The 20,991-nt window shown below is 55.9% G+C and overlaps 2 protein-coding genes across 3 annotated transcripts in view; one reads left to right on the top strand and one right to left on the bottom strand.

The window, feature by feature from the left end:
• TNIP1 (TNFAIP3 interacting protein 1) overlaps nt 1–9,927 on the top strand; it is a 56,310-nt gene extending 46,383 nt beyond the window's left edge. For both annotated transcript variants that reach the window (XM_075541834.1, XM_075541833.1), the window contains exons 12-18: nt 630–758; nt 4,418–4,549; nt 5,293–5,418; nt 5,833–5,898; nt 6,357–6,548; nt 7,807–7,897; nt 9,273–9,927. In XM_075541834.1, the coding sequence (XP_075397949.1) occupies nt 630–758; nt 4,418–4,549; nt 5,293–5,418; nt 5,833–5,898; nt 6,357–6,548; nt 7,807–7,897; nt 9,273–9,307 (771 nt within the window). In that variant the 3' untranslated portion in view covers nt 9,308–9,927. The remainder of the gene's footprint in view (nt 1–629; nt 759–4,417; nt 4,550–5,292; nt 5,419–5,832; nt 5,899–6,356; nt 6,549–7,806; nt 7,898–9,272) is intronic.
• A 434-nt stretch (nt 9,928–10,361) lies between these two features.
• On the bottom strand, nt 10,362–18,246 carry GPX3 (glutathione peroxidase 3). Its single transcript, XM_075541836.1, has 5 exons — nt 18,081–18,246; nt 13,540–13,693; nt 12,109–12,226; nt 11,620–11,719; nt 10,362–11,283 (listed from the first exon to the last, which is right to left on the bottom strand). Exons 1-5 carry the CDS (start codon nt 18,165–18,167, stop codon nt 11,065–11,067), a joined length of 678 nt encoding a protein of 225 aa, XP_075397951.1. The 5' UTR covers nt 18,168–18,246; the 3' UTR covers nt 10,362–11,064.
• Nucleotides 18,247–20,991: the final 2,745 nt, after the last annotated feature.

Genomic DNA, 20,991 nt, shown 5'->3' with positions numbered 1-20,991 from the left:
AGTCATGGTGGTCCTTCCTTCTAGAAGTCTCCCAGACTTCTCCCGAGCTGTTATGACCTTTCTTTTAACCCCAGGGCACTTCATTGCTCTCTCAGAAGAACGCTTTCTGCTGACCGTCGGTTATGTTTCTGTCCACGTGCCGTCTGGCCCGCGAGCAAAGACCTTTAGGCATTGCCAGTGGTGCTTTCATGCTCACTGGGTCTCAGACCCCTGTGAGAGCCTAAGAACGACTCGGGCTCTTCTCCAAGAAGACTGCACACCAGCAACATTTGCGCTCAGTCTGGCGGCTCACAGACCCCTCTGAGTCTCCTGGGACTCACAAAAGCAGCTCTGGCCCACGCCAGAGACCTGATAGAGCTAAGAAAGGACTAATAGGGGCCAGGATCTCAGCGTATTGGTGGCGGAGGTGCTATTAGAATCCAGGGCCTTTTACTCAGTGAGCCACCTGCTCAAACTTCCAGGTGGGCATTGTTCCGCCGCCTCGCCCCACTGCATAGCCTGGTCCCCAGCCAGCCCAAGGCCAACAGGGTGGCTGCTGGGTGAAGAGTGAGAGGAAGTGCACATGAGCGAAGAGCGGCCAGGGCAGGCCTGGTGGAGAAGTCCCTGCCTCACCCCTGTCTTCCTCGCAGGCTGACAAGGAGAAGCTGACAGCAGAGACCAAGGAGCTGCACCAGAAGGTCAAGTTCCTGCAGGACCAGCTGAGTCCACTCACCCGGCAGCGCGAGTACCAGGAAAGGGAGATCCAGCGGCTCAACAAGGTGAGAGGACGGACAGACTGAGGCCCCGCCGATCCTGGGGCTCCCACCCCTGCAGCTCAGCTTGCGACTCTCCATCGGGGAGCTAGCAGTGAGGGCCCCATCGCAACCTCACACACCCAGCCCCTGTGCTGCCTGCTGCCCTCTGCCCTCACGCTCCGTGTGCCAGCCTCCTGAGGGAGCCTGGCCTTGCTCTGGCCCCAGGTCTTTCTAAGGCAGCTTTCTCTAGCGAGCCACTGTCCCTCATACTTCACTGGCCTCAGCCCTGCCATTGCTGGGCTTTAGCTGTCATGCCAGGGCCTCCGAGAGGCCCCCAACTCATTTAGGCCTCGTGCTCTCTGGTCCTAAAGCACCAGAGCCCTCTCCTTCCTCCCCCCTCACTCCTCTTACATGATCTCATGGTTAATTATATGCCTGCCCATGCCACCAGCCAGCAGGTGCTCCTCAGCCTCCATGAGTACCCGCAGTGATTGGCATGGCCCCTGGCACAAAGCACGTGTCCAGCAAACACTAACGGAAGCAAGTGAGCAGAGGCCTCAGGGTTCCTACCCCCATGGAATTGGGGTCGACGAAGCACCTAAGTGGAGGCTGGGGAAAGCAAAAACCCTTCGGTTTGAGCCTATGGGGGGTTTGAAACTGGGTTAAGGGGCAGAGGCTAGAAGAGTTGGGAGGTCCTTAAAAGAAACCCCTAGATTCCCTTGGAGAGACTGTTGGTAGAACCATGATGTCAAAGTCATTTCTGGTGGGAGCGCAGGAGTAAGTACGTCGATCTATGGTATCACCATAGAGACGGCGTCTGGTGCCAGCAGTAGAGTGCTGCTAGCAATGTGGGCCTAAGCTGTGCTTCCAGAGAGTCCTTAAAAGAAGAGCATTCGCGTGTGATTGACAGTGAGCGAAAGGCTATGTCTTTTATGCAGTGGTGCAGAATTTGTCTGGCTGATGTTAAACTGTCTGGTGGGAGGCACAACTTGAGAGTGAAGGCCATGGCCATGTGACGGAGGAGACAGCTGAGTAAGACCTTACAGGGGCCGCATGGTTTCTCCTCGCTTATATAGTACAGCACTAGAGGGAAGAGATGGGCTTAACGTGGGCTGGATATAACGAGAACAGGACTTAAAGATTCGGAAAGCCCTGTGTGACAAACTTGGGACACGACTACGCAATCTTTTGGTAGATTAACAGACTAGCAAGTAAGCTTGTGACAGACTGCCACAGCTTGGACTGCATGGACCGCAGGGGCCAGTGATAGGATGAAAGGACAGGAAACGGGCCTGCCTCTTGGGATTCTACTGCAGGGACTCGGGGGCAGAGGAGCAACACCTGCTGCCCTCCAAGGAAAGCGCAGCTGCCCCCTGGGGCAGCGTAGAGATCAGCAGAACCGTAGGCAGGGCCTTCTCAGTTCCGGGGGGTGGGGGGGAGGCTTGATGGGGCCACAGCCTTGTAGCTCTCAGAGTTGGGTCTTCACTGCTTTGTTTCCCAGTGTTGGGCTGCCTTCTCAATGTGCCTGGGGGATGGGGCTGCTGAGAGGGCGGGGCAGCCATTCCCAAGGGGGTTGGCTGACTCAGATGGACTAGAAGGGCCACCCAAAGCCGAAGGAGCCGAGTCGCTGCCCCAGTGGACCTGATAGGCTGAGAAGCTGAAGTCCAGGGCCAAAGCCATTGCCCAGGTGGTCTCCAAGGGCAGGATGTTACTGTCAAGTGTGACCGTGTTCTGCTGAGTTTGAGACTTGAGTGGCACCCATCGCTCCTTCTCTCTCATCCCTCCCATATGTAGCGGAAGTGGCCACTTTGTGCCGCGTTCACCATTGTCCTCTGGAAACAGATAACCTGTGTCTTGATTCCACGTATTCACAGTTACAGAGGAGTATTGCGCTAGCATGGAATATACCTAAAGTCTCACTCGTATTTATTTGATTTAGCTTATTTAGGAGGCTTGGAGTTGACTTTGTAGATGTTATGGGGCAAATGGCTGTGCACATGGCAATGACATGTTTGGGGCAATGACATGTTTTGGGTGGGGCAGGCACAGGTAAAATGTTACAGATTGAATTGTGTGCCCCCCCCCCAGTGAGTTATAGATCCTAACTTATATTCCTGTGAGGACATAGGTTACTCGTTCGGGTGCTAACCACAAGGCCAGCAGTTCAAAACTGACCAGCTGCTCCGGGGAAGATAGATGAGGCTCTGTATGCCCCTAAAGATTTCCTGTCTCAGAAACCCAGAGGGTCACTGAGTCAGAATGGACCAGTGGGCATGACTTTGATGTTGTCTAGCCTTGCTGTGATAAGCCTACTTGGGGATGAGTTGTCTGCCTTATGTTAATAAGGCAAATTAGTGTAGTGTATATTTGGAATGAATCTCCGGAGATAAAGAAAAAGAAACTGAGGCGGGGAAGATTGCTGCCCAACCACGTGGAGCTGCTCTCTGAGGAGCCAGCAGTAGAAGCTGAAGAGCCGAGGCCCTTCCCTGAGAGCTGATGGAGAGGAAGCCGCCCCCTGCACTGGCACCCTGGGTTCAGGCCTCTCATCTCGCCAACTGTGAACAAGGTGTCCGCTTGTGACGCGGCATTTGTGTGGCAGCCCTGGTCCCTGAGGCAGTGAGAAAGGGTGGCCAGTCGCCAAGCCCTGGGCGCCTTGACAGAGTCAGCTGTTAGCGGGGCGGAAGGAGAACGCAGCAGCCAGAGCTTCCTAGAAGGTGCACGCGTGCGGCTAACCGGAAGGGCAGTTAGGATGGTGCTTGCCTAATAGATTAAGGATGCGTTTCCATTGCGGGCGAAATCATTACTTGTGGATGTTCCAGTCTATTTTAGGAGCTCACACTGCTGCATGAGACCTGAGAGCCGAGTGTGCTCTAACTGAAGTCAGGCTAGCACAGTGTGGCTCGGCACTTAGCCTGACCAGACGCTTAGCGGTTCTCGGTGGGAGAGAGAGAGATGTGGCCGTCTGTGTCCGTAAATACTGATTGTCTCGGAAGCCCTTCAGGGCAGTCCTGCTCTGTCCCATAGGTTGCTGTGCATCACAAGCGACTCAATGGCAGTGGTTTGTCTGGGGCGGGGGTTGTCAGCTAGCTACAGGAGTTGAGGGTCAAAGTGTTGGCTGGGGTAGAGTGGCTCAACAACGCTGAAGAATCCAAAAGGCTTCTTACTCTTTCTAGCTCCAAGTGCTGAGAATCAAGCCATGCTTGCTTAGGAAAGAGGAGGCTCCCGGCTACCTGAGAACCCCAGGCCAGCCTGCTCTATCCGAGGGATAGAGACGAGGCTTTCTACTCCTGTAATGAGTTAGAGGCTCAGAGAGTCCCAGGGGCAGTCCTTCCCTGCCCTCTACGGTTGTTTTGCGTTGGCATCAGTTCTATGGAAGTGAGCTTGGCCTTTTCTGTTTGTTTTGCTCTGCCATTGAGGAGCCACGTGACCTTGGACAAATGGTTTCAGGTTTGTTTGCCTTTGTGTGTTCACATCTGTAAAATGGGGATGACGATCACAATCTCCACTAGGGGAGTATAGGGAGGATCCAAAGACCCATGTGTGTAGAGTGCTAATAAAAGTACCACATTTATTGTCGGGGGTGGTGGTGGTTATTATCCTCAGTGTCAGGAGGGGGTCCCCAAAAGGGGGACCTGACTTCCAGAGCTTTTGCTGATGGTCCCATGCCCTCTCTCCTCTGTTAGGCCCTAGAGGAAGCCCTGAGCATCCAAACCTCTCCGTCATCCCCAGCCACAGCATTTGGGAGCCCAGAAGGAGTGGGGGGCCTCCTGAGGAAGCAGGAGCTGGTCACCCAGAATGAGTTGCTGAAACAACAGGTGACGCTGGGGGAGGGCTCAATGGGAGGGGGAGCTGTCTTGGGCCAGCCTGGGGCCAGGCAGGGGCTGGGAGCCACTGGCAGCTGAAATGAGTAAACCATTTCTGAGCACTGGGCAAGACCTCCACCTGGTCATGGCTTCTTCTATCCAGAAATGTATCCCTGACTTAACCCTTCATGGTTTAGCCATCTCGATGCCCCACCTGTGCTTAGCTTTACTTCGATTTTTCCATCTTTGTGGATGTGAAATTCACATCGCACAGAGGTCTCATTTAAAAGTGAGCAATTCAGTGGCATTTGGTACATTTGCAGTAGAGGGGGTGCACCTGCCACTCCATCTAGTCCAGACATTGTCCTCACCCCAGTGAGTGTCAGGTTTTTGATCCTCCTAAGTGGAAGATACCCTCCCCCCTCCACCACACACACACATAAACACACACATTCTGTGGCCTCTGTCTCTCTTTCTGGGTCTTAGCAGAATTAAAGGACTGAACTGGCAGATGATTCTCAACCTTTCTTTTTCAGTCATGGCTTCTTTATTCAAATAAAGCCCTACTCTGAAGGCTAGAACATTAGGGAGGGTGGCCTTACTGAAGTTGGGGGTGGGGGACTGGACTTGGGCCCGCCCCACGCCCCTGTCACACTGAGGCCCCAAGAAACCAGTGTGTGGGGCGTCCAGCAGGAGGCATGCACGCAGGACCTGAGGGGCCTGAGCCTCCCCTCCTTCCCTGCCCGCCCCGCCAGGTGAAGATCTTTGAGGAGGATTTCCAGCGGGAGCGCAGTGACCGAGAGCGCATGAATGAGGAGAAGGAGGAGCTCAAGAAGCAGGTGGAGAAACTGCAGGCCCAGGTCGCCCTGTTGAATGCCCAGGTGAAAGCAACTGGACCATGGACAGGGAAGTTGGCCCATCCTCCCAAGTCTTTGGTGGACAGGTCGTGGGGAGGCGGGGACGCTCACCGACTGGTTCTGCTCTCAGCGCTGCTTCCAGAACACTGTGTGGTCTTGGCGAGCCTTTCTTTCTCCGACTCTACACAGTGAGAAGATGGAAGGCCCTAGCGTTAATGCCTTGTAATCCCGTCTAGCTCTGGCAGCCCAGCATCCGTGCTGATGGCCTCAATGAGCCACTTACATATTTTCCCTCGGCCATGAAACTCACCTTGGTCAAATCACCCAAGAAAAGCAGGGCCCGAAGACAGGGAAGAGCCTGGCCCATCCCCAGGGCTGAGCAGATCCAGGCTCTGCCAGGAACCCCGTGCCAACCGTCTTCTCATCCCTCCCTCTCAGATAAAAGCTTTCAAAGATGAGGAGAAGGTGAAAGAGGCCCTCAAGCAGCAGAAGAGAAAGGCAAAGGTGAGGCTTGAGGCAGGGAGCTGTCCCACCTTCCGGAGCACTGCTGAGCGAGGGGCGGGGCGGTCTTTGCGCAGGGGCCCTGCTCTCCGCTGTGCACTCGGGTGTGCTAGTGCACTTCCGGGCACAGAGTAAGTGCTCAGGACATGCAGCTTGTCGTAAGTACTGCTGCCTGCCTGTGGACTATCCTTCCTGCCTGTGGTATCAGCCAAGGACCCAACTTCCTGCCCAGGGACCTGTCTTCCTTATTCATGCCCAGCTCCTGTGCTCATTGACTCATCCTGCTGTGCCTCTGTGCCTGCCTTCCATCGCCATGTTCCAGGCTACTATGCCCATACACCAGCTCTGTGCCCATGTACCAGGCTTCCTTGCCCATCTGCCAACCTTGAGAGAACAGAGCGTGTCAACGGGATGGCAGGTACCGGCAGGGAGCCAGAGTGAGACGTTGGTCTTTTTTGCAGTCCTCGGGAGAGCGCTACCACGCGGACCCCCACCCGGAGCACCTCTGCGGGGCCTACCCCTATGCCTACCCCCCCATGCCAGCCATGGTGCCGCACCACGCCTACGAAGACTGGTCCCAGATCCGCTACCCCCCACCCCCCCTGGCCATGGACCACCCACCCCCCCATCCCAACTCACGCTTCTTCCACATGGTGAGTCTGCCCGCTGCTCCCCCGGGGCTTCGGAATGCTTTCCTGAAGAGGCCGCCTGTGGGGACGGTCCTCGGCCTGGCCTGCCATCCCAGGGGCCGGCTGCTCCTGCCCAGAGCCGGTCAGCATTGCTGCTGAGGGGCAACAACAGGTGCCCTCCGAGGTCTAGGGAGGCAGGGTGGGTTTGGTTTCTCTGTATCCCCGCCCATGGAGGCAGGTGTCAGATCCTCACTCTTCTCTCTCTCACTTCTTTTCTACTCCGCTCCCTCTCCCCTGCCCCCCTGTCTCCCCCTCCCTCCATCTTCTGTCTCTTCTCTGATGGTCCTTCTCCGTAGAGCTGCTGTCGCTGGCCTCTTGCTCTGCAGCCTGTCTGCCACAGCCCCGGCGCAGCCATTGCCCAGCCCTCACCTGGAGAAGAACAGCAGTCACTTGTCTGGCCCTTATCGCCTATCACCTTTCTGTACACACTGGGGTGTGGTCTGGGGTTTCAAAGACTGGCTCGAGTTAGCGAGACCTGGGTGCAGACGTAGGCTTTGCCACTGGACTGGCCAGATGACTGTCAGCGTGTTAATGAACCCTCTGAGTCTCAGTCCCCTCCCAGTGAAGTGGGAAGGATAAGCTGCATAGTGGTACAGTTGGTGGCCCCACGCACATCACAACAATGTGCTACCTGGGCAGGTGCTGACCATGGTCATGATCGTTGGTGGCCTGTGTCCGCTGTGTGATCCAGAAGCCTTCCAACCTAGGGGCTCATCTTCCAGTGCTGTGTGAGACAGTGTGTAGGCTTCTCATGGGCTAACTTTGGGAAGTGAATCCCAGGTCTTTCTTCCTCAGCGGAGACTGACAGCTATGTGGTCCACCATGGGTGACCCTGTTGGTGTGTGGAGTTCTAGTGGCTTAGCTTCCAGTATCACAAGACAGCAGATAGGTGGTGGGAATTAACACTGGCTAGTGTCCATTTCGTGCCATCTTCGCATGGTAGCCAAGGAACCTTGGTGGCACAGTGGGTTAAGCGTTGGGCTGCTAACCTCCACATCAGAGGTTCAAACCCACCAGCTACTTCCAAGGAGAAAGATGAGGCTGTCTGCTCCCAAAAAGGTCTGCAGACTCATACACCCTCCGAAGCAGGTCTCTTCCGCCCGCAGGTAGCTGAGTCGGAATCTGCATACAGCGATGGTGGGTGGATTTGGGTTTGGTCTGCACAGTAGCTGCTATTGATTTTCGTGTGTAATTATTAATAACAACACCAATGTTGTTCCAGCCGGAATACACCTGGCGTCCGCTGCATGGAGGCATACGGAATCAGAGCTCCCAAGTAACGGACCCGCCGGCAGCCAGGCCTATGGAGCCAGGTGAGCATGTTTCCCCGGGCTCTGCAGCCCCCGCCTCCAGGCAGAGCTTCTCTGTGAGGGTTGCCCCGGTTGGAAGTGATGTTGTGACTTCCTGATCCTGGCGGAGGGAGAGGCCCGCCATCTGAAGCCCTGGTGAAAGGAGCGTGATAGGGGCGGGGTGAGGGGTTGACCCACCCTTCACTTGTTTTATCACGGCCGGTGCACCCAAAGGAGAGCAGAGACAGACGTGGGTGTGGTCCCTACCCCGCGGGGCTGACCACCATTACAGTGTCACACGGGAGTGCCTGAGACAAGAAGAACAGGTGTGTGTGCATAGATAACACAGCCCCCTGACCTGCACTGGACCGTAGGCAGCCCTCTGGTAGTCAGGGGTGCTCCTGCTGACCCCATGGGATGAGCAGCATGTACCTGGGTGAAGAGATGGGGGTTGGAGGGCACATTTTGGGAAGAAATGACAAGTGGAAGCAGGCGAATGAGAGAGCCAGGCAGGGTAGGAGAGAGGGCCAAAGCTGTGGGGTCAGGCCATGTATGTATAATGTACATGAGGGTGTGTGTGTGCAGATACCTGTGGATGGGGAGTGGTGGGTTGATTTCAAGTAATTGCTTCAAACAGTTATAGGGTGCAGGCAGGTCTGAGGGCCATAGCCGCAGTGGTAGACTGGAGAGTCTAGCTTTGTGGTCCAAGAGCCCAAGGTCAGTTCTGCGAACATTCCTATTTTAAGTTCTGTCAGACCTGGCCTGGGGGCCACATTTTGGCCTCTGGTTCCCCTGTTGTCACGAGGCAGAGTTCAGACTCGTCTCGACCCCCTCCTTCTTTACTCTGACACCAGCCCTCCGTGTCCACATAGAGTACTCAGGGAGGGAGCGGACTAGTTAGCAGCTCCCACAGGGGAGGGTCGTTGAACAGGGAGGACACGGTCATTGGCCGACCTCAGTGCTTCTCCTCAGCCGGCAGACAAGTCTGTCCATCCTCAGCCTCTCAGCCATCCATGGGCCAGCAAGCCCAGCCCAGTGTTCCGGCGCCTGAGCTCTGCTCCATGGTCTGCTTGCCTGGGCCTTGAGTCCCGCGTGGCTCCGTCTGCTCTGCCCCGTGCTCTCTGCTGCAGCACGGATCTCGACTGTGAGCAGCTAGTTGCCTCCTGTATACCCCACCTCACCCCAATGCACACACTGCTGCCCTCGAGTCAGTCAGCCCTGACTCCTAGTGACCCTGCAGGCGCAGAAGCCCGCTCCCCAGGGCTGGCCAGGGCCTCCAGGACAGACGCGAAGCTCAGGAGCCCGTGCCCATTGACGCTGCAGTCGTTCTGGGGCCGTGTATGACCGAAGCCTGCTGGGCCCCAGAACCTTCAGGTTCTCACACTTTCTGTTTTTCCAGAGCCCTCCAAAATGGACCGCGAAGGCCCGCAGTGAAGCAAGAGCATGTCACAGACTGGCTGACCTCAGATTGATGCAAACCTAGAGGCCACACACCCCATGGGACTAGAGCCTCGCTGGACAGGCCGCCGGTGGGGTCATCTCCAGCCTGAACAGCTGACAGATCCGGGAGACTCTGTTTGGGCCCCTGCGTTCAGAGCCACAATGGGAAGAACTTCCTCTCCAGGCTCCACGTGGAAAGAGGGGGCCTCAATCATTTACTGACTCCTCTGGGAGCCGATCTCAAGAGAGGGGCACAGCTAAGACACCCATCTTTTCAAAACTTCCCCCAAGTGCTTCCAGCCCCTCCAGGCACACGTTCAGGTTTAGTGTTTCCTTTTTGCTTGAGTTCTACAGCAGGCTGCTGCCCTGTGCCCAGCCCTTCCCGTCCACTCCCCTCAAGGAGGAACTGTGGGAAGAGGGCCCCTCTGGGAGCCTAGATTAACAGGCTGTCCCAGGGCCGGCCGTCCCTCTCCACCTCTGCCCAGTCATCCCCTTCAGTGCTGCCCAGGCCACAGTGGAAGGCGCGTGATGCCTGGGGCCCAGACGGGGGTGGCTGTCTGCCCCTGGCAGCTGTTTGCACGATGTTCTTGAACAGAATACAGGTTGAAGACAAACTGTGTGTTCTTCCATGACACAGCTCATGGGCCCCGCCCCTTCCTGCTCACCAGTACTCGATGCTAAAATCCCCGGGGGCCTTGCCTTGGTCACCCCGAGTGGGGAGAGACCCTCATGGTGGAAAGAAGTCAGGGCTGGGAGTTGGGGTCTGGGTTGAAGGCTCAGCCCTGCCTGCCGCTCATTCATCGGGAGACTTGGGGCAAAGCCTGGTCTCTCTGGAGCCTGAGCTGCCTCACCTGTCAAATGGGTCGCCACAGCAGCCCCAGCCAGCTCGAGAAGCACGGGAAGAAAGGTGGTAGGCATGGGCTGGTTTCACCGACCCCAGATGTGCAGGGGCACTGGAGCTGGCCGAGGGAGACCCCCACACTGCTGTGTATCTTTCCCCTGCCCTGGCTCCCTTTCCGCCGACAAAGAAGGATGCAGTGGGCTCAGCGCTGCTTAAAGGCCTTTACTGGACAGGCGGGCACGGGTCCTGCACTAGGGGACGGGGTGAGGGAGAGGACACGTGCTCCGAGGAAGCAGCGGTGGCATCCCTGCCTAGGGCCTCGCCTGAATGCACGAAGGCGGGCCCAGGGGGCAGGCTCGGGTCGAGGTCCGCCACAAGGGCTTCGGGCCTCACCCTCATGGAGATGCTCCCTCTGCATAGACGCAGCCTCGCTCTCAGCCCGGTCTTGGCTACTGTCGGGGAGTCCTACAGGGTGGGGGCAGAGGCTTGGGGGGCCCTTCAGGAAGGTGGAGGGAATGCTGAATAGGGCAGTAGAACCGGGGACTTGGTTGACACTCAGTGGGAGTGGCATTTGGAAGCAGTGGTAGGCAGTAACTTCGAGGTTGCGGTCCGGGTTAGAACCATGGCCTCAAAGCTCCATGGATGAAAGTGAATGGTGGGTAGTGGTGGGTGGGGCCTGTGGAGAAAGGAGCGTGGTTCCCTCCACACAGCTGTGGGCACACACGGCACACAGCCCCGGACAGCCAACCGTTCAGTAGACATGGCCGAGAGCTGCACACGCCCGTGGGCGCACACATCTGTTAGGGGCCTTCGTTGGGGGCGGTCCATGGTGGGGATGGGGGTGGAGTCCTTCCTGAACAGAGCCCCCAGCCCCTGCAAGGTAGACCTGGGGGGGGGGGGCAGGCAGCAGTTACTTCTGAGCCCTCAGCTCTGCCCGCTGCCTCATGTAGTGCAGGATGTCCAGCTTGACCGTGTTGACCGTGGTCCGGTGGTACCAGCGCATGATGGGCAGACCATCTGGCCCCACCAGGAACTTCTCAAAGTTCCAGCGGATGTCATGGATCTTCATGGGCTCCCAGAAGAGGCGGCCAGGTGAGCCCACAAGCTCTGAGGTGGGCGGGCAGGAGTTCTGGAGCAGGAGAGAGTGAAGTGTCAACCCTGCTTGGCTATGAGGAGGTGCCATGGGTGGGGGTTGATGTCAACCCTCCCCCTTCCCTCCTCACCTCCCTAGGCTCCCTGTAGGGCACAGAGTGTGGATCTGTTAGACATGGGAAACCTGCCTCCCAGTCTCACGCCCAGCCCTGACAGATTGTGTGCCCCTGACCCTGTGGGCCTCATCTGCTAAGCCCTCAGATGGGAGGGAGCATACCTGTTGGGGGCGGGATCCCTCTGCAGGGCCTGGCTTCCAGAGCTGTGGCTTCCCTGACCAGCCCTGGCTGCCACCTGCCCAGCACTGCTCACTCACCTTCAGGAAAGTGTAGAATTTCTGCTCCTTCTCCCCGTTGACATCTCCTTTCTCAAAGAGTTGGAAATTAGGGACAAAGCCCCCACCTGGGCGGACATACCTGCAAGGAATAGTCTTATGTGGGTCCCCAGGAGATGGGGCCAGGGATGAGGGTTTAGGGACGAGTGGGGGCTTTGGGTTTTATTCCATAGGAGATGGGGGGGGTGCAGCTACTGAATGTTGAGTAAGTTCAGCATAACGTGTGACCTACAGTCTTTCTAGCTAGAAGCTCCTTGTCAGCACCTCCCATCTCCCGCCCCTTGCACTCTTACCACCACCACCACCACCACCACATGGTGCACCTGCCCTCCCTTGCCCTCATTCTACCGCAGCGCATTCCTGGGAGGGAGAGTAGCGCCAACAAATGCCCCCATGACCAGGGGACCAGAGACGAGATGGCTGCAGGTGGGCTGGGCTGGGGCTCTCCCAGGGTATTGAGTGAGGACTCACTTGAGGGTGGCTAGGATCTCAGAGTTCTCGCCTGGTTCCTGTTTTCCAAATTGGTTGCTGGGGAAGCCCAAGATGACTAGACCAAATGGTTCGAGCTCTTCTTGTAGTGCATTCAGTTCTGTGCCAGCAAGACAGGGCAGAGAGGGGGCAGGCTAGCAGGTCGCACCGCTCCCTCTGCCCACCCGCTATACAGCTAGCCGTACTGAGGCCTGGGGAGGGAGAGGGACCTGCCCAGGCTCCCCCATGAGCCCACGACGGAGGAGCTGGAGTTCAAGTCCCATCCTCCTGATGTGACGCCATCCTGACTAATCTGAACAAATTGGGGGGGTCTGAGAAGAAAGGCCCATCCCCATGTAGCAGAGCCGCCCACCCCCTGGACTGTTGAGCCCAGCTCAGGCTCTCGAGTTCAGTTCCTGGCGTTGGTGCCATCACTCCGGGCCGAGGGCCTCCCTGGTGTGGGCTGAAACCCTCCCAGGGACCCCAAGGCTGGCCCTGGCCCAGCCCTCTCACTTGCTCAGTGGACATGAGGCCCTTGGGAACATCTGTTCCCGGCCTATTTCTTGCACAAACACACTGTTCTACGCCAAAGGCTGGACGGAAGCATTCTGTGCCCAAGCACGCTGGGCCTCACAGCCACATACCATCCCACTTCCTCCAGGAACTGTGCCTGCTACTGGCTGCTGATGGTGCAGGGTGAGGCTGCCCTTGCCTGCCCCGCCAGCTGGCCCACCAGTCTGCAGACAGCTCAGGCCAGAGTCCTGTCCTGGGTGCTGTCAGATGCCTTCAGCCTGCTTGCCCCCTCATGCCCTCTACTCTCTCCCAGCTATGGGGGCAGGAGGAAACATACTGGGGTCAGGAGACCCAGGCTAAACATCTGGCTCAGCCAATAGCTTTCTAACCCAGGTGATGTAGTCGCTTCAGTGGAGTCGTCGTTTCTTATCTGCAAGTGGTTGAGAGGGAAACACTGAACTAGACCATCTTCAACATTTATTTTAGAGTGTCCTTGAGACATACTACCCACTCACTGCCCACCCCCCCTCCTCAACACCCCCCCTACACACACACACACACACACACACACACACACATACGAGCCTTCTGTCAATCCCCTGCTTCTCAGCGAGGGCCAGGAGAAAACCCATGGCAGCTGGGCTGAGGAAAGGCAAGTTGTCAGCCAGATGGAGCTTCATTGACCACGTCTTGCAGTCGAAGAAGGCTCTAGGCACAGACCCAATTTCCCTTACCCTCTGCCTGTAGGGAATCTCCTAGAATATATCAAAAGGCCATTGATCTCAGGCTTAATTTTGTAATTCTCACAAAGCCCTGACAGGGTTGGTCCTCTGATCACTGTTACCCCTTCCCTCTGAGCAGAGAAGCCCTGCGGTGCCAATAGCGCAGCAGCCCCCGTGGAATAGGGGAGGAGGTTCTTACCAACGTACTGGCCCGTCAGGCCTCAGTAGCTGGCCACGTTGACGAAGAGGATGTATTTGCCAGCATACTTCTTAAAAGGGATGTACTCCTCCCCGTCAAGGGTGAGGGCGCCATACTCGTAGATGGTGCCGCTCATGCCGCCATGACAGTCCGTCTGGAACAGAAGACGGGCATTGGGGAATGAGAGATGGCAGGAACGTGGGCTTCTCTAGTCCCCACTTCATGCAACGTCCCGGCCGGGAGGGCACTTGAGCCCACGACCACAGTGAGCATTGAGCCAGCACGAGAGCCCAGGTCTCCTAGTTCCCTGTAGACAGTAATGGCTGTAAGAGCCCTCGGGAGGCTTCACGGTGAGTTCTATGGAGAATTACGTACTATCGTTGGTACTTCCACATCATTGTCAGTTGACAAGCATTTAGCAGGTCTTTGGACGGGCTGGACACTGGCTGGGTGGTGGCCGTCCAGGCAAATGACGAGGGCCTGAGCTAGGGCACTGGGAAGGGAGAACTGAACAGAAAGGAAGACACTGCAGTCTGGCAAGCGGTGATCCCGAGGCTTTGAATCTGGGGCATATGAACGATGGGCTGTCGTCCTAACCTCGGGCAGGAGGAGGGCAGCCAGGTTGGGTGGGAATGAAAAGTGATAAAGGTCAAGCAAGGGTGCCTTGCATATGAGAGATGCTCTGGGGACGAGTGGTGGTGGTGATGGTCACTGCCGCCGCCTCTTGGCCCCCCTGCTGCTTTACCCTCACCCTCTAGAACAAGGAGCCTCAGTGCATGGCGACCTGGGGGCCTGGAAGCTCTGGATCCCATTTCCAGCTCTGCCACCAAGTCCTTGAGTGGGCCGCACCGCCCTAAGCCTCGGCTTCCTGCGTCATAAAGGGTGTGCTTTGCGCTGGGCCTGCTCTTCTCAACCGCAATGGCTTGCCGATGCCACTCTCCCAATGACCCATGTGGGGGGGAGAGGGGGATGCTAGCCAGTGGGCTACTGCACCCGTTGGCCAAGTTCTGGGTTGACTCCTGAGTGTGTCACTGTAGCAGGCTGCTTGTGGGGGAGAAGAAAATGTTCAGAGCCGCAGCACTAGGCGAGCTTCGGGGTCCTTTCCGGCCCTGACAGCCTATGACAGATGGGCAGACAAGAAGGCCAGGAGAAGACAGGAGGGGGGCTGTAGTGTGAGCTGCAAATTCATCCCATCTCTTCCCATCAAATCCTGAATGACTTCCTGGTACGGTGGGTGAGGTACCTGAGCCTAACGGAGAAGGAAGCAGCCTAGGTGTGGCCAGGCTGGGTTCTTCCACCTGGCCAGACACCAGCAGTTACACGCTGTCTTGGCTCCCATGAAAACTCTGCTGTTTTTCATGAGTCTGATTTTCCACCCATACATAACTGAGTGGATGTTGGAAACAGGCCCCAGACCTAAACCCAATGAGCTTCCTGCCAGGGGCCTCTAAGATCAGCCAGGCTAGTGTCAAGTCAGCCTCAAAAGTCAAACAAACCAGGACACAAATAAGCACAGCTCAGCCGGCTGCAGAGGTCCAGCAGCCAGAATGGAGGTCACTGCAAACACTTCCCCACCTCCTTCCTTCTTCCAGATCCAAAACTGAACTCCGGAAATGGAAGGAAAAATACCCAAGAGGTTGTCCAAACAGTCATTGCTTGTAAACCCGGGAGGACCAGCTTCTGGGCACCGAGGAAGTGTGGGGAAAGAAGTCATTCTCAGGAGGTTTCAGTTCTTGTCTCTGCTGGCTGTGTGGCCCTGGGTGAGTCACCTTCCCTCTCTGGGCTGCCGATAAGTGAAGACGCTTGCACCTGCCTCCCAGAGTCGTGAGACTATGGACAGATGCAGACAGCCTTGAAAATCTCTTTGAAAGGCAGGCAGTGTGTACGACAAGGGATGATTCTGTCTGTGGCTATAGTACACGCCCATTTCCTACATCATTGTGAAGAGGCCTGTGATGGTTTGTGTCAGAAAGAGGAGGAAGAAGACGTGCCAGGCAGGTGTCTCCAGAACAAGAGGGAGTGGTAAGGCTGGTATGCTTTCTATTGGGGCTAGGAAGGCTAGCACCGCATGGTCAGACTGAGGAAGTCATGGCTCGGGCTCACCACTAAGGCATGCAGCTAGCTCCGTCCTTCCTGAGCCCCTTCCCTCTGCTAGGCTCCTGGAGAGAAGTGAGGGTAAGTGTGGGGTTATCAGTCCTCCCACAGTTGGATAAAGGGAGACTTCGGATGGCTTGCTGTCTTTGGATCTTTCTCTTCCCTTCTGCCACCTTGCTGATAGGATGCTGGCGAGGGAGGTGGGGACCTGAGTGCTGGGCCTGACAGGTCACTGACTGTGTGAGGGCACTGTTCCTGTCAGATTCAATACAGCCACAAGGGCCCTTCAGCTCTGTCAGCCTGTGGTCCCATGATCCTCTCTGCCTGATTTAGTCACCTAGAAACCAGCTGTTACTAGGATCCCATGCACGTCAGCAACTGTTAGTCTCTCTCCAGCTCCTGCCACGTCCTTTTGTAGACTAAGGATGGGGGAGATGGGCAAGGGGGAGGGGAGATGGCAGACTAAGCAACCTTCAACTGGACTGGAGAGGGGCACAGTGAGAGGATTCTACTTTTGTTTGTTCCTCGGCCCCTCCCTTTGAAGGAGGGGGTATGGACACTGGTTCACAGCTGACTCACAGTTTGGCCTGTTGTGTTCTCTACCCACTGCTGCCCCCTGACCCAATCCCTTTGCCCAGGGATTAAGGGAAGGAGAGTGGTTGGTCCTAGAACCCAGGGGTATATCTTAACTCTTGAAGAACCATGGAAGAGAGCAGGGGTCCCCTTTCATAAAACAGCACAAGACAAAAACCCCTCCCCGCTCTGGAGTCATTTCTGTCTCAGCAACCCGATAGGACAGGGTGGAACTGCCCCTGTGGGTGTCTGAGACTGACCGCAGCAGTAGAAAGCCTCGTGGTTCTGTGGAGCCGCTGGGGCTTCACACTGCTGACCTCGAGGTTAGCCGCCCAACAGGTTACTGGGCTGTATTGATTGCCTAGGTTGCATTTGATATGATCAAACCTCATGCTTTCACGAAAACTTGTCTCAATTGAATTACCACATCCTGTTTATTTCTAAATCCAACTATCTCCCCCAAAGCCCTGCAGAGAACACACAGTTATGATCCACAAGATGCCATCTAGAGGCAGGGCCCAAGTTTCTGACTCCCCAAACTCAGTAAGTAGGACTCAATCCATAGTGCTGTGCTGATCTGCCCACAGTCTCCCCGCCTCCATTTCTACCCCACACCCGTCTTGGCACTCGGTCCCATCTCTGCGGTGGCGAAGAAGTGGCCACCTCCATCCTGAGTTGGGGGCATATTCAGGGCTGAGTAAAACAGAAGCATCTTGGAGAAAGTGGCTTCTCAGCCCGCTAGTCTAGATGCGTTCCAAGGAGCAGCAGGCAGAAGGGGATATTACGAATGGGGTTTCCACTGAGGATAGAAAGAAGCCTGTGCGGGGAATGGGTTTCCTGAGCAGTGGAGAGCATTTTGGTAGTGGAATCAGGGACTCAAATGCTCACCAAAAAGACCCAGAAGACGATCGAAAACCAGAATATCAAAGTGTGAGGAGCTTAGATGTGTGAGCTGTAGGGTGAGTCTTCCACCCCAGCGCCCCCACTTCCACCTGCCTACCCTGGGAAAGAGGAGCGGTGCACAGACCTAGCCTGCAGCGTAGTGTTCCTTCATTCCCTCCCCAGAACCTGGCTCTAGCTACGGGTTACTGGGGGTGGACTGGGCCCCGGGAATGCTGCCTCCCCTCTAAGCTGGCAGTCTGTAGCTGTCTCCAACTGCCAGGTTTGTCCTGGCCAAGGCTGCCACTGGGTGGTGGGTAGTAAGTCAACCCAGAGCAGAAACTTCGGAAAATAACCTGTGAATTTCTCAGCTTCCCCAAGCATCCGCTCAGCAGCCTTCAGCTTCCCTGTGCTCCTACCACACCGTTTGTGCAGATGGAACACAGAGGCCCAGAGAGGGGTTGCCATCCAGCCAAGACCCTGTGGGTGCTGCGCTGCCAGCTCGGGGCGCTGTCACCGACCTTTGCCTCCTTAACCAGCGCCCTGGATCGAGGTGGGCATTTGCACCTGCGTTAATTCTTGGACTTAGAAGAGCCCCTTATGGTGCATTTCTACCCAACTGCCTTCCCTTGCGTCTAGCCTGGAGGTCTCCGGAACCTGCGCAGCACGCAGACGCCAGGTCTCCACGCCTGTTTCGGTGCCCCTGCCCCTCCAAGCAGCCTCTGGGAGGGGAGCAGCTAGGCACCAGGGTGGCATGGGTGTAACAAGGCGCCCCAGGTAGCGAGAGCGAGCCCTCTCCATTCTGCGCCCCGGACCCCGGAGCACCCAAGTCTCTAAGAGGGGCAACTGAGAAGGGACCAACACCCACGGGATGGGGAGGGGGGCGGGCGCGGTTCGGTTCGGAGGGAGCAAGCAGAGTAGGATGCCCCGCCACTAGCGATAGACTCTTAACTCTCTTCTTTCTCCCGGCCCCCCAACTCCGGACACTCACTAACCTTCGACTTCTCCTGTGCCCGGCTGGGCGGCACGAAGCCAGCCAGGAGCAGGGAGAGAAGGCAGGATGCCCGGAGGAACCGGGCCATGGCGGGCTGTGGCGCGTCTCCTCTGGGCTGGCCGGAGACGCTGTAGGATGGCGGGTCCGCCGTCCTTCTGAGCGCTCACTGCTCTCAGTCCCCTTTCAAGCCCGCAGTGATGACCAACCCATGGCCAGGCCGGAGTCCTTGTAGCCAATCACAGGGATGCTGGTATTTCAGAGGCGGGCCCATCTACCCCGGGGTTTCTCCCCCTGCCTGGCTCAGGGCGACAGTGCTAGGGAGAGGTGGGAGTCAGGTCCATAGGAGCGCATGAATGAGGCTGTCTCTTTCTCTTGGGGTTCTGGTGTGGGCAGACAAGGGCCAGGAGTTAAACTGCACCCAAGAACTAATGGAAGGTTCTCTCCTGAAGAGTGTTTCTTATTTGCCTGGTGTTTAAAAACACCACTTGGTGCTGGTTAAGGGTCAGCAGATCTATAGTTGGGCTTCCAGGACATTTAGTACATGCACGCTTCCTCTATAAGAAGTCAAGTGCATGTGATAAGAGTTGTATGAGTCCCTAATAAAATGTAAAAAAAGAAAAGAAAATGATTAGGGCAAAGAATGTACAGATGTGCTTTATACAATTGATGTATGTATATGTATGGATTGTGATAAGCGTTGTATGAGCCTCTAATAAAACGTTTAAATAAAAAAGTCAAGTGCAGGTGTTCTAGGATTTAGGGCACAATCTCCCTCTGGGAAGGGCCCAGGGACACCTCAGCTGATCTGGGAGCAGAAAATCCATTAAATCAGCTATTTGCTCCCTCTGGTCTTGAACTCATGGCTCTCCTCGTCTGACTGGGTGACATGTGTCGATTGGGAGTCCCTTGAGGGCAGGAGCTAACACAGCATGGTTTTTGTGACGCAGGTTCCAGGATGAGGTGGTCTCCTGACATCTTTTCCAACTCCAAAGTGCTCCAAGAAGAGGACTGCCGTGAGGGTGTGCTTCACAAGATCAAGGTCCTCAGGGGAGTTTGGAAGGCCCACCCCAATGGCCACATTCTCCACAAAGCCTTCCGGACCTCATTCCACAGCCTCTCCACGTGAAAGGAAGGTAAAACGCAGAAGCCTTTGAGCAGTGGCTGTCCCTGAGTATGTGCTCAGTCAGTGTCATCTAGTCCAACCAGTCACCCCGTGTCACAGAAGCCTAAAGATGGGGAACAAGAGCAAGGCAGTGACAGAGCGGGGGCCAGAACCCAGGTCTCTTAACTCCAGTCTAAGAACCCTTTTGCTTAGTTCTATCGTCTTCTGAGGGGTGTATTTGCCCCAAGACACCGACAGCTGTGTAAGCACCGGTTTGTCAGAAACTCACTGTTCACTGGCATAAAAGACATCTCAAAATCAGAACAAAACCTTACTGCCATCGAGTCAGTTCTGACTCATAGTGGCCCTATAGGTCAGAGTAGAACTGCCCCTTTGTGTTTCTGAGGCTGTGAATCTTACCAGGATCAGAAAACCTCATCTCTTTCCCAGAGGGCTACAGTGGGCTTGAACTTCTGACCTTCTGGTTAGCAGCCCAATATGTTACCCACTAAGCCGCTAGAGTTTCTTAAAAGGCATCCAGTCACCCTCATAATGCATGTGAACGTTATACTAGCACCACGAGGGTATCAAGGAGTTATCTAGAAGCTCTAGTCCCTGTCCTGTGAGGCGTGCTTGCCTCAGTCTATATCGACCTGGTGTTCAGATTCTTTGGGAGAGACAAGAAGGACTCGGAGACTTGAGGGGCTACTCCTGGCTCTACTAGTGACTTTCTAGGGGACCACGGAATAGTTACCTTCCTCCTCTGGTCCTCTGGAGAACAAGGACTCTCCCACGGGTGGTCCCTGGCTCTGCAGTGCCAAGGGAAGGGCTGCGCTGCAGAAACTCGGGAGTGCCTGACTGCACAGAGAGCGGGCTGGGCATGCTGGGACTCATGGCCTGACACTGAGGGAGCCGCAGTTCACTATCAAAGGAGGTGGAAGCACTGGGCAAGGAGTACGAAGAAGAGGATTAAAGCAGTACTGCAGTTCCCAGGCTGTGTGCCATCCTTTCCGGCAGTTTCCTTAAGTTTGTTCTCAGGACCCTGTGTTTTGCAAGATGTTGTTCTCCACCAAGCTGTTTCCTCTTGCCTTCCAGATAAAGTTCAAATTCCTTAGCACTTTAGCCTCTGCCCACACAATCCAACCCCTTCTTCACCTTTGGCCACATTCCCTTCTACCCTCCCACCCCCTTCCGGCCCGCCTGCCGGGCTGAACTTTTCCCTCCCTGATTTTCCAACATGTTATGCTCTGTCACTTTCAGATGTTGCCTATGCAATTCATCTCGGTGGGCAATGCATGGGGCTGATAACCCCAAGGTTAGCAGTTTGAAACTACCCTCTATCTGCTGTACGGGAGAAAGATGAGGCTTTCTAGTGCTGGAAAGAGTTAAGGTGTCCGAAACCCACAGGGGCAGTGTTACCCTGCTCTGTAGGGTCACTATGAGTTGATTCCGACTCAATGGGGTGAGTGAGATGTGCTACCAGGGGCGTTCCACGTTCTCTCCCTGAAACTGGCTCTCACTGACTCAAGCTTCCTTGCTCGATTAAAATGCTATTTCTTCAGGACAGAGGTGTGTTCGGGTCTACTTATTCTATTATAGCTCCTAGACAATTTCACACGTCCTCCATTAAACCTTGAACCCAAGCCAAACCCTTAGTCCTCAAGGTAATTCCAACTCCTAGAACAGAGGAGAACTGCCCTACCGGTTTCCAAGGATATCATCTTTACGGTAACGTAAAGGGGCAGTCAACAGCTGGAGCCTCCCAGGAGATGGCTCGACTGTGGCTGCAGCAATGGGCTCAAGCACAAGA

The sequence above is a fragment of the Tenrec ecaudatus genome, chromosome 2 (genome assembly GCF_050624435.1).
Source record: "Tenrec ecaudatus isolate mTenEca1 chromosome 2, mTenEca1.hap1, whole genome shotgun sequence".
Lineage (NCBI taxonomy): Eukaryota > Metazoa > Chordata > Mammalia > Afrosoricida > Tenrecidae > Tenrec > Tenrec ecaudatus.
The sequence above is the reverse complement of the archived record's forward strand: the minus strand, read 5'-3'. Positions and strand labels throughout refer to the sequence as shown.